The sequence below is a fragment of the Chelonoidis abingdonii genome, chromosome 6 (assembly GCF_003597395.2).
Source record: "Chelonoidis abingdonii isolate Lonesome George chromosome 6, CheloAbing_2.0, whole genome shotgun sequence".
NCBI lineage: Eukaryota > Metazoa > Chordata > Testudines > Testudinidae > Chelonoidis > Chelonoidis abingdonii.
The window spans coordinates 58,572,060-58,590,060 of NC_133774.1; the positions used below are offsets into that span (position 1 = coordinate 58,572,060).

Sequence of the window (18,001 nt, forward strand, 5' to 3'; positions counted from 1 at the left end):
GATGTCTTAGGTGAGGGACAGGTGCTCAGCCTGTAACCCAAGCCCGGCAGGGGGAGGGGGGAGCACCTGGGCGGAGGAGAAGGGGACAAAGGATTCGGCCGGCGGAGGAAGGCAGGACAGTTTGGGTTTGGGGCTGTGGGGCAGAATTCAGGGTATCCTAGCTGGGATCCAAGCACCCTGAACCCCCAGAAGGACTGGATGGAGGAGTCCTGACTGTGCCTGCAAGCTCGCTGTAACCTGTGTTCCTGTTGTCCAATAAACTCTGTTTTACTGGCTGGATAAAGCACTGTGGGGTCCAAGCAGAGGGAGCAGGCGGAACCCCCAGCTCCATAACACCAAGATAGGGATATGGGTTCCATCTAGCTTCCCACTACAGCTAGGGAATCCATTGCAGCAAAGCCATCCACTATGACCTGCACATTTCCAGAGTCACAACCTTTCGTAGCAGCAGCTTAGTGATTGCTTTGGCTACTTGCATCACAGCAGTCCCCACAGGAGATTTTCTGACTCCAAATTGATTCCCGACTGACCGTAGCTGTCTAGTGTTGCAAGCTTCCAGAGGGCTATTGCCACTCGCTTCTCAACTGTGAGGGCTACTCTCATCTTGGTATTCTGCAATCAAAAGTTTGCGGGGCTTTTCCTGTCTACCTGGGCAGTGCATCCGAGTTCAGATGGCTTTCCAGAGCAGTCACAATGGTGCACTGTGGGATACCGCCCAGAGGCCAATACCGTCGAATTGCGGCCTCACTAACCCTAATCCGACATGGCAATACCGATTTGAGCGCAACTTCCCTCGTTGGGGAGGAGTACAGAAATCGCTTTCAAGAGCCCTTTATATAGATATAAAGGGCTTCGTTGTGTGGATGGGTGCGGGGTTAAATCGGTTTAACGCTGCTAAATTTGGTATAAACGTGTAGTGTAGACCAGGCCCATGGACCGAGATTCCCAGTGCAAAGGAATGAATACACAGGCTGCGCTGTCTTTGCCTCTATTTCCCCCACTACATGTACCTCTGGGGCTGGTATGATGAAGCAGTCCCTGCACATTTCCCCTGGACCTTCCTATGAGTAGAAAGGTGTATTTCATCTTACTCTCTCCCATATACCTCCTTACACCCCTGCAGGCCCCAGGGACAATGTGCCCCTAAATGACATCTCAGAAAAATCTCAGATAGAATTGGTATATTTTGAAATATTGAGACGTTCAATGACCATTTATTTATAGCATGTAATTCCATTTTTCTGAGGGTTGTGTGGTGTTTTTTCATTAATGCACATATTCACTGACATTGAGACAAGACTGTTTCCTTTAAGAGCCTCTGATTTGGACAATTATCCAAAATCAGATTATAATAAATGACAGCCTTAAGAATTTTGATTAACCTCTAAATAAATGTTACTTTGCGAAAATCCTGACGGATGCACTAATGATAAGTTGTGAAGTACTAGTAATTGCAGGCATAGCTTTATAGATAACGTAGTTAATTGATCCCTCCCTCCCAAACATGTATAAGACATCAGCTGCCATGAAGCTGGAGTGACTGTAACAGTATATACAATAGTTTATATATATTATATATGACGTGTAAAATGGAAAGATAGAGTGCTTACCAGGGTCATCTAATCATGGCCATTTTATGCCTGTTGTCAAGTAAATTTTTAATGATACTCAGGCATTACACACCTTTTAGCCTTCTGAAGAGGTAAGTATACATTGATCTGCCCTGGTTAGCCTTTCAGAGAAAATCAGACATCCCACTAGGAAGAACACTATATACTAAAGTGAGCTTCTTTAGCCGCCAACACAGCATTGTCCATTGGATGACGGTATTGTTTCTTCCTTTTTACTTAGCGCATGTTTATTGTTGTCATTGTCTGGCAATGTAGCATTAATGTTGTTACATGAAAAACTGTGAGCAAAATTCAGACAGGAATCTGATTCTAAAAAATCTTCTATATTAATGGAAACCTGCTAAAATGCACATTCGTTCCTTTCATAATGCATTGGGGGCTGACTGTATACCGAAATGCTTGAGAATACACTGGAGCCGTCTCAGCTAGTGGTTCTCAACCTTTCCAGACTACTGTACCCCTTTCAGGAGCCCGATTTGTCTTGCATACCCTGAAGTTAAAAACTAATTGCTTACAAAATCAGGCAAAAAGATAAAAGTGTCACAGCACACTAATACTGAAAAAATGTTTACTTTCTCATTTTTGCCATATAATTATTAAAAAAAATTAATTGGAATATAAATATTGTACTTATATTTCAGTGGCATATACAGCAATATAAAAAAGTCGTATGAAATTTTAGTTTGTACTGACTTCACTAGTACTTTTTATGTAGTCTGTTGTAAAACTAGGCAAATATATAGATGAGTTGATGTACCCCCTGGAAGATCTCTGCATACCCTCAGTGGTACCTGTACCCCTGGTTGAGAACCACTGCTGCCTTATTATAAAGATGGCAGAACTATCTTGTCCCTCCCCTCCAAATGTCCCAATGAACAGTTTTCATAGCTTGACTAACAAGGATAATGGTATGATTAAGTAATGTTAATTAAGCTTTTGGGGGAGGGATAGCTCAGTGATTTGCACATTAGCCTACTAAACCCAGGGTTGTGAGCTCAAACCTTGAGGGGGCCACTTAGAGGTCTGGGGCAAAAAATCAGTACTTGGTCCTGCTAGTGAAGGCAGGGGTCTAGACTCAATGACTTTTCAAGGTCCCTTCCAGTTCTAGGAGATAGGTATATTTTATTATATTTATATATTTAAGTGCACAGCAGTCCTCAGGTAAAGGGTGTTATACTTGTGAAAAGTATTATTAATATTGTTTATTTTATTCAGTATAGGAAAATCTAGTTTATAACATGAGGAATAAAGCTACATTTATTTTTCACTAGTGTGGTCCTCTAAGCACTTCTCTGTCTTTCTTGCTTATTCTGACATGTTTTGGTGGAGATCTTCAGATTATTTTGTAATCCTCTTTGCGTACCCTACCCCCTCTTTAGTTATCACTTGTGGTACAGCTTTTAAATCTATATTAAGTAGGGAGACCTAATTTTTCATATAAAAGTAATAAGAATGCTCCATAAATAGGCCGTACCCCCACCTTCTAGATTATATTCATCCAGTGTCTGCTAAGCTGGCTAACTAGCACTGTGGCTTCCATTACTGCGTTTCCTGCTGGCTTCATATGCCTTATAGAGTTATTCTTCACGATGGCTTTAGACATCCTTTATGTCTGGACTCTTCAGAGTCACAAAGGCCCAGATCCACAAAGGGATTCTAGGCACTGAAATGCTGAGCAAATCTTGGCTGTAGGAATCTAGGCTTTAGCACCTAAATCCCTTTGTGGATCTGGGCCAAAGTCCACAATAAGATACCATGGTAATGACTGTGGTATAAAAATACAGACATTTTTTCTCAGATGTTTTGAGGCAGCTCTTCTGCGGTCACTAACAAAGGTTTTTTCACTACTGCTGCCAAGCCAGCACCTGAAAACAGCAGGTGGGCACAGACACTACATTTTGGTCTGGAAAGTATATCCTTCACTCTCAGCTCTCTACTGCTCACTGTCCTTTCTAAATTAGTTGTCAGAAAGGCCAGAAGTATGTCATTTCAAATCCCAAGTAATTGATCCTTCTTTGCATATACAGACAAATAAACTTAGAGATGTCTCCTCAGTCCAAATAGACTAAATCTCTAAAGGCCTTCAGTTACAGTTGTTCACCATGGCTGAGTAAACTCCATATTCACTCCCTATTCATATTACAAGGTACCAACTGTGATTGGTATGATACCTGTGACCAAAGGAATATCAGTGACCAAAGGGTTAACTTCAGCTCAGCTTCCTCCCACCCTTGCACTTATAGCCACAGCTATAAGACTGGCTACCCAAGAAAGGGGTGGGGAAATGCTGCTGGGAAGATAGGGCTCTGGATCAAGTGTGGTAGGACTGAGCTGAGCCTCAAGCTGGGGAATTTTTTGTTTATGTTTTATTCAATTTACATGATAGACTCTGTCCCTTGAGGAAAAACTCCTTGCAGACTGCAACCATTTTTCCAGCTGAATTATTCTACCAACTTAAACCACCCTGCTTAAAATATAAAGCCATGAGGTCAGTTTATTACCACCTAGATGTAGGCATTTCTTGTCTCTCTTCAATTGAAAAAATGATAGATTCATGCAAATTCAGCAGTTCTATTAAGGGCAAAATGTCATTGCCATTTGGCCAGTGAATATAGTCAAACAGAGACACAGGCCAAAATCCTGATTTTTTTTTTTTAATTAGTTCTGGATGGATGTTAGCCAAATACATAGAGAGTTCATCATTTTCAAACAACTTTTTGAAGGAAAATGACACTCTTTCTCCCAAGTAAAAGCTATCTTGTTTCTGAAAAAAGAAAAAAATCTTGGTGGGGTAGGGAGAGAAGGAGAGTCCAAGCATTTCATAAAGCGTTATTATTTTGCCAGTTCTAATCATGGTGAAAATTTTACTCCCAGTTGTAAAATAAACATGAAAGAACCTTCTCTAATGTGTAGCAGATTTTTCATACTTAATCATTGAGGAAAAAATGTTGAAGGCCAAACTCTTTCATATGATGATAATGCATCACTTCAATTTATGGCTTATTTCTAAAGATATGGTTATATAAATTAGGGCTAGAGTGTACCTGTAGGCACCTGAGAAATCCTGCTGAGGACCAATTCCTTCTCTGATTGCTCAGTAGGTGGAGGGGGGTGGTAATTTGTTGCAGGGGTTAGGAGTGCTGTGGTTATAACTGCCTGCCGATTAGTCAATAGTGACTCCTGTGGCTGATGGAAGATGATCAATTCTCAGGGCTGCAGAAGATGCCCATCACTTCCTTGGCTCTATTTGTGTGTGAGGTTACTTATAGGAAATATATGATTCCCTGTACATTTTTCTAGTTTTTCTCTACTCTCAGAGCCTTAACTGTAAATTGACATTACTCCACAATGGAGTGACACCAATTTACACCAGCTGAGGAACTGGATCTTATACTCTGTTACTTTCATACACCTTATACAATAGTCTTTGAAACTTCAATCAAGATCACTGTTTTTGAAATGGATAAGATCATATAAGCACACTATAACATGGAATAATTTTGCCCAGGGACTTGAATAAAAAATATTATCTGTGACTGGTCTGCTATGAGACATTGTCTTCAAGGCCCTGTGTACTCTGTGACTAGCTTGACCTAAATTATGCGGCAACATTCTCAGTTTTTTGTTGCATCAGGCTGGAAGTTCTGCAATAGCTTCAGGCAAATTATAAATGGAGGTTTTTACTAAATTAATTACAGAAAACAAATAATATGAGCAGTACAGTATCCCTGTGCTATTTATTTTAATATTGCATTCCACTGATTTTACACTACCCAACATTTTCATTATTGATTGTGCTGCAGACTTTGGTATTGAAACTTGGAGGAAAAGATAGAGGTTTTGGCAGCTAGGTAAAGGAAAGCTGGGGCTTTTAATACCTGGGAAGGTATTGTAGGCAGTTGAGGCAGGATAAACTGGATGTTTCTGCAAAAATAAGCAGCTGTGAAATGGTTGAGAGTGTTGACCATTTAAATTATCATTATTATGTTCCAGAGATAATTCAACAGGTGAAATCAGTGGAGCAGTTCACACCTACAAGAGCTATTTTTTTTTACTTTTCCTGCAAACGTAGGCACACATCACCTCATGAGTTTACATTCAGTTGTTTTCTTTGCAACTATAAGGCTAAAAAAAATACTTTATTTTGAATAATGAGAGCTGATATCCTGCAGCAAAATTCTGCAATGGTGGGTGGATTCTCTAGCAAATTTTGTTGGCACAGGCCCCTGGCCATTGCCAAATTGGTTGATAAACACAGAAACTCGTTTTATTAATGTACTTCCTTCAGTTAGTGCTTAAATGCATTGGAAGTGGCCTTTTGGAAAGCATAGGTCATGATATAGCAATTACTGTTTGGATCTCTGCTATTCTTCAATATTTATTTAACTTGACAATAGGGTAGCTACAGCTTCACAGTTTAGATTATTTATTTTTATGGTTTAAATGTTTGTACAGTAGCAAAATGGTTTAGCATATCTGCTCATGTTGCAGCTGCTTTGGCTTTCTTTAGTTTAGGCTCCATGCAGGGTGGGTTGCTTTAGGAAACTGGCAAACTTTAAAACCACTCTTCTGCTAGCCAGAAGTGGTTTTTTGATTGTTCCAATGTACTGTACCTGCAGCAACAAACCTGTGAAAGCTCATTTTGGGAACAACCGCCAGTATGGGCCAAATGGGTCTGAGGGGGGAGTGCACAGTAATCTTTGTTGACAGTGACAGTGAAAAGCTGCGTAGGTCTAATTAAAAACTCTTTAAATTGAAAGGGAAACCTATCTCCTCCATCAGTGTGCAGACAGTGGATTTCTTTTATGTGTTATTCAGCAATATATCAATGAATAGGCTGAAAAAATAGCAAACGATACAAAGCATTTACATTCATTTCAGTACATGTTGAACATCTGTTTAGCTATTTATATAGTGGCTGTCATCACCATAATATTTATGTGGGGATCAGTTATTAATGCATTTATCCCACAGCACCCTTGTAACATAGGGTAGGTGTTATCATCCTTATCCCTACTGATATTGTTATTATCCTCGAAGATGATAAACTGAAGCATAGCAAGATTAAATGACTGTCTTAAGGTCTCCCTTCTGCTTCCATCAGCATGAGTAGGGAGACCAGAAGAGAGATCTGGCAGTGGGAGGCACGGTATGGGAAAGAGCTGGGAAGCCTCTAAGGAGTGGAGGTGGTCTGTGGGGATCTGGATCCATGTAATGGGGCAAGGTTTAGAGCTGGCTTCACCTCACTGGATTCTTCCATCCCCACAACCCTGAAGGAGAGACTCAAGCAATTCACTGCAGACAGAGTCTGATGTAATTTGTGCAGGTTCCCCCTCTATGTCATGAAACCCCCACACCATCCTAAAGGGAAAGTCTGAGGGCAGTCACAGCTAAGTGATAAGGAGCTATGCAGAGGGAGCCAGTAGTCTGAACGTGCATGGGAAAGGGGTTTCTGTTTGAAGGCCTTGCTGCTGTAGGCCCAAGAGATCAATATGGATTTTGTGATATCATTGGGTTTAGGATGTCTGCCTCTTCCCTGGCAGGAGGCTGCATTCCACTTCTCCAGCAAAAAAATGAAGAGGAAGCTACAGTTTCCAACACTTATAATGCAGGTGAAACAAATAAGAGGGGATGGGTCCCTAGGTAATGTACAAAAAAGGAGGTAAGATTTCAGTTCCATATATCTAAATAACATTACTGAGTTTTAGAAATAAAAGTATTTGGGACAGTAGAGAAAAGTTAAAAAGAAATCAATTGATCTACAGTTTTTAAACCAGATTCGGATGCCCTCATGCTGGATTATACTTTATTCCACTGGAGTTCATGGGGCACAGTGTGAGCAAAAGTATCAGTCTAGCCTTGAGTAAACTTTCACTTACTGAAAATTCATCAAGAGCTTCAGCTCCTACATATATGTATGCATGCAAAAAAACAGGTCTGATTTTGTTCAGTTACAACGTGTATTGTATTTTTCTCCTCTACAAGCTCCATAAGATTGGCATTATCCTGTAGTAGTGTCACAGCCTGCAGTCGTTTAATGCCACTTCTTCTGAGGCCAGGATTCCACGCCCAAGTGCATTTACTAGGTCAGTACAGTAATTTTAAATGTCTTTCTTTCAATCTTTTGCCATCTTCAATTATACCTTTCCACCCTACTATTTGTGTAATTTTCTTCTGTCTGAAGTCTCTTTACTGTTCTCTATTGCACAGCATGACAAATTACCCATCAAGCCATATCTTTTCAGCCCAGAAATGCGCAATAACACAGAGTCATGGCATTATCACATGTTGTGCACTTTATTTCCTCACAGTTCATTCGAGTGTGTCACTTTATTTTCTGCTTCCTTTTGTCATCACAAAGATTAACCATTTTATCCTTCCTAAACTTTAGAAACAATTAGAAATTCATCGTATTGTAAGCTGAGTGACTACCTATTCAAGCTTCTATAAAGTATACTTTTCCTATTATCTGTAGCAAAATTATGTCCATGTATCCTGAGTCTGTGTAGAAGCAAAAGCTTTAGTCCTTATTATACAGCTGACTAACCTTGGCTATGGACAAGAGAATTTTTTTGTTGTCCCTGGCCACTAAACAAATTAACTGAAAGACACCATTCAGTTTGACAGTGAGTGCAAGATTCTCTTGGGAGTTATGAAACTCTCTGAACCAGATGTGTGCAATACATATAGTTCTTTCCCTTTCTTTAGCTCAAGATAAATACCAATAATTGTACATCATGTACTGAGATATCTCACAGACATTGCAAGTATGTGTTAGAAAAATCAATCAGAATAGCTGAGATAGCAGGGCTGCAGCTGATATGTAGAAGGAATCTTTAGAATTTGTGATTAAGATGATATTGAGAAAGTTCCTTCTTAAATGCCTCATTTAGTGCACTGATCATAACTTATTAGTATTCCATCGGAACAGTACGCAAGTTACGTGCCCAGTGACTCCTGAAGGGTCTGCAGTATTAATTTACAGATTGAAGTGAATGACTGGAGCAAATTCAAAGCTCTCTTGCTAATACATCCAGAGTTCAAGATGGGATACCCATAGAGAGAGGTGGCTTAACATTTTGCTTCAGCATCACAAATTCTTTTACAGATCACTATTGAAAGAATGGAGGAGTAAGGAAGAGGAAGAATTTTTTTTGAAAGCCAAGGTTGAAAGGGGGTGCGATGAGATATTATGTGACCACATACAGCATTGATGGGCATGGTATAAGAAAGTAGGATAGATAAGCAGACAGACAAAACCTCACATATTATCATATTGTTATTAAAAAATGTCTATACTTCATGTATATAGAATCAATAAACAGCCGAAATAGCAGTGGGAATATGACAAAAGGGTTTTTTGCTTGTTTGTTTATTTGTTTTAAATCTAAGTATCTAGGAAAGGATGAGAAGGGGAATTGCTAGGCGTATTGTATTTCAGGACTGAGGGGCATTGGCAGACCTGTGTGAGAGATCCTACAATTTGAATAGTAGGAGGAGCTAAAAGATCAGATTTGTGGTGCATTGGCAGAACTGTGTGGGGCTCAGGACTTGCAGGGGGAGCTGTAGGTTAGGCATGAGCTACTAATCCATAGCAAGGATTCAGTCCCACCCTCTGATACACATCCCCATGTATTTGGAAGACGTGTGCTTACTGTACAAGTGCTGTAGCTGATTTGCTAGGATATCAGATAGCAGAACTGAGCCCTTAGTGTTGGCATTTGGAAATCCAACCTTCTAATTACCAGTACACGGAGGTTGAATTCTGAAAGGTTTTCTGAATCATTATTTCCTCACAGGTACCATGGCAGGGTTAATGTAAAAGGAAAAGGTAAAGAATTTTCAAAAAATAGTGGGTTTTCAGGGAAAGGGGAAATCTTTGGACTTCTCTTTTTTGTAACAAATCTGCTAGAACTCTTGAAATGACTCCAGCTGAGTGTTGGAAACCCACACTGCTGTAATTCATTAATTTATGTATTTTTCATAATTCATTCATTTTTCTTTTGTATGTCAGGCAGAAGCAGGTAACATAAAATGCAGCTCAAGCACACTTCTGCATATTTCCCCCTTTATGGAAATTTGTTACTACAGCTGATAAACAGAACGATACCAGCTTTGCCACACAAATCACATTATTAAAGGTTCCAAAAACTTGACAACGTTGACAGTTGTTTTCAGCAAATGGTTGCTTCGCTGTAGTACTGTCAATGTTGATGTCCTTGTGCGCATGTAAAAGAGCAATGTGATTAAGGCAAGCTTGTCCATGCTAGATATGAGCCAAGTTTTCAATCTCCTTGTGGCACCGAAAGATTGCTCAGCTGTTGCAGATAAGGCAAGAATAGATAGTAGATTTCTGCCATTTTTTAAAAATATCCTTCGCTCTGGACATGCATTCTGTAGGAATCTACCTACATCTGTTGCTGACCTAATGTTCTGGATAGGAACAGTTCATATTTGCTGTTCTCATTGTTATTGGTCAATATAGATGACACATTTCCTAGGAGAATAGTGAGGTGTCTTTGTAAAAGGAGATTTATCTGATGAGACTAAACATGTTATATACTTTTACATGCATTCTCACCATTCCTCCAGCCCCACCCTGTCCTTGTAGTTTCTGCCCACCATATGTTGAATTTAATTTCCACAAACAATTTATGTAGTCTTTTAACCTGAGAATATTTCATGTGGATGCTTGAAAAACAATGCTAAGGAAATTACTCCTGCATCTGTTTCTACTTAGGGCATTGATTATCCCTTCCATTTTTTTCTCTCACAGAGCAGATGAGAGGAGTGAAAAACGTGCTTCTTTAGCCAGAATTTTGTCATAGGAAAAGGGGCTGAGCGAACACAGTAACATCTCAATCCCCATGGCCCTGTGTATGATGTCAATGTATGATGAGCCTATGAGACTCAGCAGTTTCACTGGCATGGCTGGGTGTGAAAGGGGAGAGAGCAAGCCAATGCATCATCTCCTAAAAAACCCACAGGGATTTTCTTATGTAAGTTAATATAACCTCTGTCAGTACCAATTTACACAGACTTCTACTTTGTGTCTCTTAAACTCTACTGCAAAGCTTTTGGGACTGTGAGGGTGATCTTTGAGTTGTCTCAGCACTGGGGAATGAATGCAGGACAAGGTCTGGGAAGTAACTTGGAGACATGAGGCATTTATATTGACATACCACAAATGTCCTGAGTCCTGGGCATGGTACTGCAGGTCTTGGGATATCATGACTTGGAAGAAACTGTCAATTGAAATTCACTGTAGGTTGGGCTTTCAGACGTGCTCAATGCCATCCTAACTCTGCTCCTATTAAAGTCGATGGTTTCCCATTGCTCGCTGTAATCCATCTGTGCATTTTTTGCACACAGAGCACAGGTGACTAGCATGTTGGGTGGGCATGATTTGACCCATTGGGATTTTGATGAGTCAGGAGAATTATATGCTTGAAGGACGTGCACTTTTAATAGTATACTTTAACACTGCCTATTTGGATTCTATAAATTAATCTGAGAAACTAATAAATTATCTGTGTAATTAAATACTATGCACAAAAATTACTTTAAAAGAATGTTATTTTTGCCACTGGACCCTAGTCTCATTCAATACACAGGATGAGCAGTATATGCTGAATGTGTCCTATCTGTATTTTGGTTTATCCATATTGTTCAATGTGTGGGCCCTATGCTTTATATACTGTACACCATTTAAACCCTGCTCTGAATAACTATTAACTTCCTCATAGGCTTTCCTATTGCGCTCATCACTACGGTATCCAGGTGCTTCAAAAATTTATAAAATTATTTTCACAACATCCCTATGAGATGAAGGAGTAGCGTTATCTCCATTTTACAGATGAGCAACTGAAGCATAGAGAGATGAAGGACAAAAGTCTCCACTCATTTTGAATGCTTTGAGATGCCCTGGGCCTTTATTTTTAGCATTATATAACATTTTATATCTTCAAAACACAGCTCTCATTTACTTCAGTTGCAGCTGAGAATACATAGCTTCTGCAAGTCAGACCCCTTGATCTCAAGTTAGCCACACAATTAATGACCACCTTTGAAAAGTCTGGTTGAAGTGACTTGTTCAGCATCACATAGGGACTCTGTGGCAGAGCAGATGCGGGAATAGAATCCACTTCTCCAGGACAGCATTCAGCTGTCTTAACTAGGAGACCCCGCCACTTTCTCTTCCTGCAGTCCCCTGGCACTCTCACTACATACCTTCTAACTTCTGCCATAAATGAGACAGATCCTACAAACAGCCTCCTTCACTACCCAGTCTTGATTCATCCCCAGAGCATGATCCATCTTTATGCACTGAATGAGGCAGAGGTCCTATGGAAAAAAATTGTATGTAATTAAGGAGTATATCAGAATGCATACAAATAGGGAGAGGGCAGATTCTGGTTGTGCAAGCAAGCTAAATAATGGTGATGTTTTACTTTTGGGTGCTAGATTTTGCAACCTTAGTGTTCTCTTAAGATAGGTTTTTTGTGTGGATTTTCCTAATTGTTTTTTAAGTACAGTTATAAAAAACAGATATTTCATCCTGTGAAAGCATATTGACACCCACGTGTCAAGGGGTCATCAGCCAGATCAGAGCCTTTAGATCCAAAGTGCAGACTTCTGCCAGTGGAATTAATAGAGCAAATGAAAGCAGTCATCTTATATGTGGCTTAGGGGCTGGAAAGGGATGAGACACACACTCTGCCAGTGTGTTTCATAGATATCTGTGGACAGCAGAGAAATATTGAGGCTCAGGAATCTTGGGTTCCAGTCCAGGTTCTGGAGGGAGTGTGCTCAAGTGGTCACACACCCATCTATCCCTGTCCCCTCCGGTCTGTCCCTATTCCAGTCCTGGCTCTATCCCGCCCCACTTTCTCATCTCAACCCATCTCCTTGCCCAGCCAGTCCAATTTTCCACCCTAAGGGATCCTCAACCCAGTGCCATTCTGCACTTCTAGACTTCCAATTTGAGTCTCTGTCTCCCTCTATGCTCCTTGTCCCAGTCCGCCCATTCCCAGGCTCCTCATCAGTGCTTTCCCTCCTCCCCATCCCTCTGACTCCTAGTCCAATCTATTCACTCCTTTGCCATGCCCCCTGATCTGGTTCATGTACCTTCTGCATTTGAGTCATCTGCTTCCTTCTCCTGAATGCCTGGGCACCAGCAGGGGAAGCATTGAGAACCAAGGAAATATAGTCTCCCTGCTTTCAGTTCCCATGCCCGGTTCCACAGAAGTCCACAGCAGAGAAAGTCCTGCTCAGTCCATAAAGCTGTGGCATGGAGCATGCTCAGTTGCTCTGTGGGGATGACACATGCACAGTCTGGGTAGTACTGATAGCTATGAGAGGATAAACCTGTTCAGCACAGATGGACTTTTCAGAGAATTTAGCTGATAAACTCTAACAAATCTCTACTGAGCATGTATGAACTGCAATTTTTCAAAGGCTCATAACTTGGCCAAATTTGGGCATTTTTTCATGAGGATTAAAAACTACTTCCTCGACCTCTGGATTTTAAGCAACTGAAAACGGGATATTATGCCGGGAAGTGTCAGACAACCTTAACTACAGGTGGTAACTACAAGCCATGTCGTGTGTTGCAAGTAGCACCCTCTCCTGGCCCTACAGAAGCCAATATTAGTTTTCCATTGGGCTTTGATGGAGCAAATCAGGCCCTACAATGCAAAATAAATTCAAGAAAGAAGATATGTTCATTTACATAACACCTTGTCAAATAAACTTCTTCATGCTAAGAAGCAAACATAAGAGCTCTCATTCAAGATGCTCTTGAATTCAGAGAATTGTCCTCTCATTCACATTCTTTGAAACTCACATTCTCCCTGTTTGAAACTCTAAATCTCATAAGGACAAGCCTGAGAGTTGTGATTATCAGCTAGTAAACCTTTTATATCAGTGATTATTTTTAAGGCCAATTAACTCAAGAACATTTTCAATCATGATGTGTTTTCAGAGCAAATCATTCATGCAGAATTGATGACATGGGAGTATTTGTTACTCCACTGTTCTAGTCTCTGCTTTCTCTGTTCTCTTAATACAGCTGTGTGCATTACTTTGAAAATCTTAAGCTGCATTCTTTAGAACAGTTGCTTCGTGTTGGTCAGATATCTCTGTGGCCCTTTCTTCCATTTAGAGAAGCCATCAGCCATTAATGCTGACGTATAGTTTCCAAGAACTTTAGCATGCCTTGTGATTTCTGAATTCCAAATATTTCTTAAGAGACTAACGTATAACCAGATAGTCTTTGGATTGGAAATCTCCAAGAAGCAAATTAGAATCCACCTCTGAACAAATCATTATATCATTTTATGTTAGTTTGGTGCCTTTACTGTACATGTATTTTCATTGTTACATTTGAAATATTCACAAGATCTGAAGAGACTATAAAACCCTACTGATGCTTGTACTAATAATAGCTTTTTTTGGTCTGTAAGTGATATTGCATACTTATTAATTTGAAAAGGAATAGTGTACTGGGAAAAATAAAAGATGAATGGAAAACAAAACCCATGAAGAGCTGTTGCCTTTCCCAAACAATTCTCTTACTTTTCTGACCTAGATCTACTTTTTTCCTTCTACAAGCATCCTTTAGATTATGTACTAAAAATACAAGCATTCAAAGTTCGAACTTTAAGTCCAAAATTACTGCCTTTCAGATCCTTTATTATCCTTTCAGGCATCTAAAAAAATAGGTCAAAGCAACACTGCATAATTTGGAAAGCTAACAAAATGTTGCTAATGGAAAGAAAATGTAAGTAGATGTAATTACAATAACCTTTAAATGCTTTGTCTCCCTTCTATTGTCAATTAAGCATGTTAAGGAACTGAAGTTCTATACACAAATTCTTGCCAAACCAGAATATTTTCCAGAAGACAGAAAACTAGTTTCAAAACATTTGACATCAAGTCCACACAGCTGAACTGGCATCCTTCCAGTGACTTCAGTGGGCTATGGATCAGACCCTAGATTTGCTCTCTGATCAAGTACCTCATTCGCAACATGGTGCCTAGAAAGCATAAGGAAGTGTGAATATGGAAGAACAAAATATAGTAATTTTAGATATAAAATAGGCCTTGATCTAGCAAGTTGCTTTGCACAGGTAGATCTCTACTCTTGCAGAGCCTCTTTGTAGTAATAACATATTGGCATTGGTTTTAACTTTCTAAATATTCAAGGCTAACAGGCATGGCTATAACTAAAAGGCTGCAGCTAACAGACATAATATTGATAACACTTCATACAGGGAAATATTGTGATAAAAGGAGGGAAATGATCTAATTTTCTTAACTTGGGTGATGGTACTGAAGACAAAACATTCAAGAATACACATGCAAAACTGATAACCAAAAGACCTAAACTCCTCTTTAATTTTATACATACTATCTGTTGGTTGGTCTGGGTTTGTCTCATCCTCGGGACAAATCTCTTAGTCCTGGATAGGATCATTACTCTGCAACATAAAACAGTCAAAAGCAGAGTCCTGGGATGTGTCTGCACGAGGCTTGTTTTATGAGAAAAGTTCCACTGCTGCTAACACAGATACAAGACCATTGGTGATAGCAAGAGTGGGATTGCTGGAGCAGAAATGACTCCAGACAACTGCTGCCGTGTTAAGCATGATGTTGTCTAAACTTTTCACAAGCAGCAGAAAATATGCTGATGACCAGTGTCACCTTGTCTAAACACAGCCATCACCAGTGGACCTGCACCTGTAATAGCAACAGTGGAGAATTTTCCAGAACAAAACCTAGTATAGACAATGCTTAGGGGCCAGTAGGAGGGAAGCCTTGATCATAGTCATCCAAAGGGAAGTCCTTTGTTTGGGACATTTAAAACCAGAATAATCCTGCATTGGCAGGAATCTGGATTAGTTGGTATAATGTACACTTAATTTATTTGATTCTGTGATTAATTCATCTGGGTTCTGTTTAATGGCTCGTCTCCCTAAGGAATGTTATGCAGAGGAGTAAGCAGGGTCAGGAGGAAGGAATGGAGAGAATAATCCACCCCCAGACCTAGGGCTGCCGCATAGTTCCCTGGGGCTGCAGATTCACTCTACAGCTGAAATAGTGATCTCTCCCCTAGCCTATCCCCAGTACTTCCCTCTCTGTTCCACCTATTTGGGGCTGGTGTGGAGGCCACCACTACAGAAGTGAGGCAGTGAGTGCACCATGTCACAGAAGGCCTTGTGTGTGCCTTCTGCAATGGGTTGCACTTTGACTTCAGTGCACATCTTTACTGCCATACCTACTTGGAAGCACTCAAAATCTGCCAAATCAGACAGACTGTTGGGTGTACATTTTATTATGTTGCTCTCAGATAAGCAAAATGTGAGATTCTATCCCAGTGAGCAAAATTTTAAATAAACCACTCTTCCAAGAGCTGTAGACATTCCAGCTGGCTGCTAATGACAAGATTAAGGAAGGCCCCCTCTTCTGCAGTATCAGTGTTTTAACTATTACAAATATGTAAAACAACCAGCCTCTCTGATATTCTATCAGACAGAATATCTGTCAGATATCTTATACAAGTTATTCTGGGTACATTGGTAAATCTATTCCCAGGATAAATTGTTCTTGAAATGTTGCCATTCAACAGCATCCATTCATGGGGACAAAAGTGTGTTTAAACAAAATGCAGCCAGAACGAGCACCTCCTAATGAATGGATCCATATATACTTATATATTTGCATAATACAGGCTTTTTAAAGGAGCAAGAGGGCTGGAACAAGTTTTCCAAGACATTTCATAATGGGAGTGGGATATTGATGCATGTTGTTGAAAATCATTTTAAAAACTGGAAAATGTAGAAGACAGGAGTTTTAGGGTTAGATATTTAATAGCAGGATTTTCCAACACAAGCAAGGAAATTTGAGACTGGCCCACAGTATGCTGAGGTGTTTCATGGCTGAATGCTTTAAATATTGAAGGACTAACTCACTGGTAAGTATCAATATTGTACAAAGCATTTGCATGTCCTCCTGACAATTGGCTGGTAGATTACTGCCATGAAGAATGACTGGCTGCTGGCTCACTACCATATGAATTTGAGGAGCAATAGACTAATCATCCATTTGACATAAAATTAAGGAAAAGGCAGCAGGTTTATAGGATGTTCTTAGAGGACCAGAAGAAGCAGCCCAATGACTCCCTGTCAGACCAAAGACCAGATGCAGTAAAGGTGTAGCAGGGTATTTTCTCCCAATATCTGTCTCCAAATAAATAGCATATGTGTGTCTGTTGCTGGTGGAAATGAGTTGTAGAGACCATTTGAAATCTCCTCAGTTTTCTTTAGGTGAGAGGTGGAGGTAAGGGTCACTCTCCCTAATTTTTCAGAAGCTCAAAAGAGGTTTGTTTGGGGTTTGAGCTTTGGGCCATGTTCCAGGGTTTGTCTTGCTCTTTCTGTATTGGTTCGTCTGTCCCTACTTACAACTTTATTATCTACTTAAAAGAGATAATGGTGGTTAATATCTGAAAATTTTATGCTCTGTAAAAGCACTGTTGCAGGTCTTGAAAATGTATGTACAGGCCACATGGAGAGGTTTACAGCTGCAGTGAGGGATTAAGTTCTTGAAGCAAGAATGGAATAATTTGAAAACAAGGCTAGGGTTAAAAATTGGGAATTTTAAGTATTCCAGAGCAAACTGAATTCACTAAATTGTGTGTGAACGTGGGTTTTTTTTAGCTTAATGGATGCATGATTTCTTTGGCTCTGTTCTGCCTCAAGAGCTAATTATGCTTGAAATAGTGAGGTTACTCACAAGAATATCTTTACAAGATTTTTTCCCCCTCCAATATCTCTCTTGTACGGTTCTCCAAATTTATAATACAATTCCAAAACAATTACATAGTATAATACAATGAATAAGCTTGAACTTGCTGGTGCCAGGTCCATATCTTGTGTTTATGCTCAGGCATTATTAAGAAGAAGAGACTGCTTTGCTCTAATTAAAGAATGACAGAGAATACTGGAGCTGAAGCTAACTGTGTGTTTACCCAGCAAAATATCTCCTGGAAGGGGTGAAAAGACAGCTACATTTCAGACTGTGAGAGGCCACTGTATTTGTGATAAGCAGAGTAATTCACACCTTGGGAAAGTAAAATGAGAAAGCTTCTGTGGGCAATAACTATAAAATACTGTCTTGCGTGCCTTATTGTCTATTCTGTGGTGTTTGTGTGTGAGAAGTTGGGTTACACTGAAATGGGGACCCAAGTAGGAACTCTGACTGCCACCTTCTGGGGATTTAGGGGTGCACTAGCTTGTGGGGCAGGTCCTCCATCCTTTGGGAGGTACACTGTGTATTTGTCCCGCACTAGCCCAGCTTTGGTCTTGTCCTTC

The 18,001-nt window shown here is 40.1% G+C and overlaps 1 protein-coding gene and 1 long non-coding RNA gene across 2 annotated transcripts in view; both read left to right on the top strand.

Moving 5' to 3' along the window:
• Positions 1 to 18,001, top strand: part of LOC142046981 (uncharacterized) — a 318,894-nt gene that overhangs the window by 160,931 nt on the left and 139,962 nt on the right. The window lies entirely within an intron of this gene.
• The window catches only part of LOC116827401 (uncharacterized), a 156,353-nt gene that overhangs the window by 53,028 nt on the left and 85,324 nt on the right, over positions 1 to 18,001 (top strand). The window contains exon 5 of the mRNA XM_075067465.1: positions 7,617 to 7,717. Within this exon, the coding sequence (XP_074923566.1) occupies positions 7,617 to 7,717 (101 nt within the window). The remainder of the gene's footprint in view (positions 1 to 7,616; positions 7,718 to 18,001) is intronic.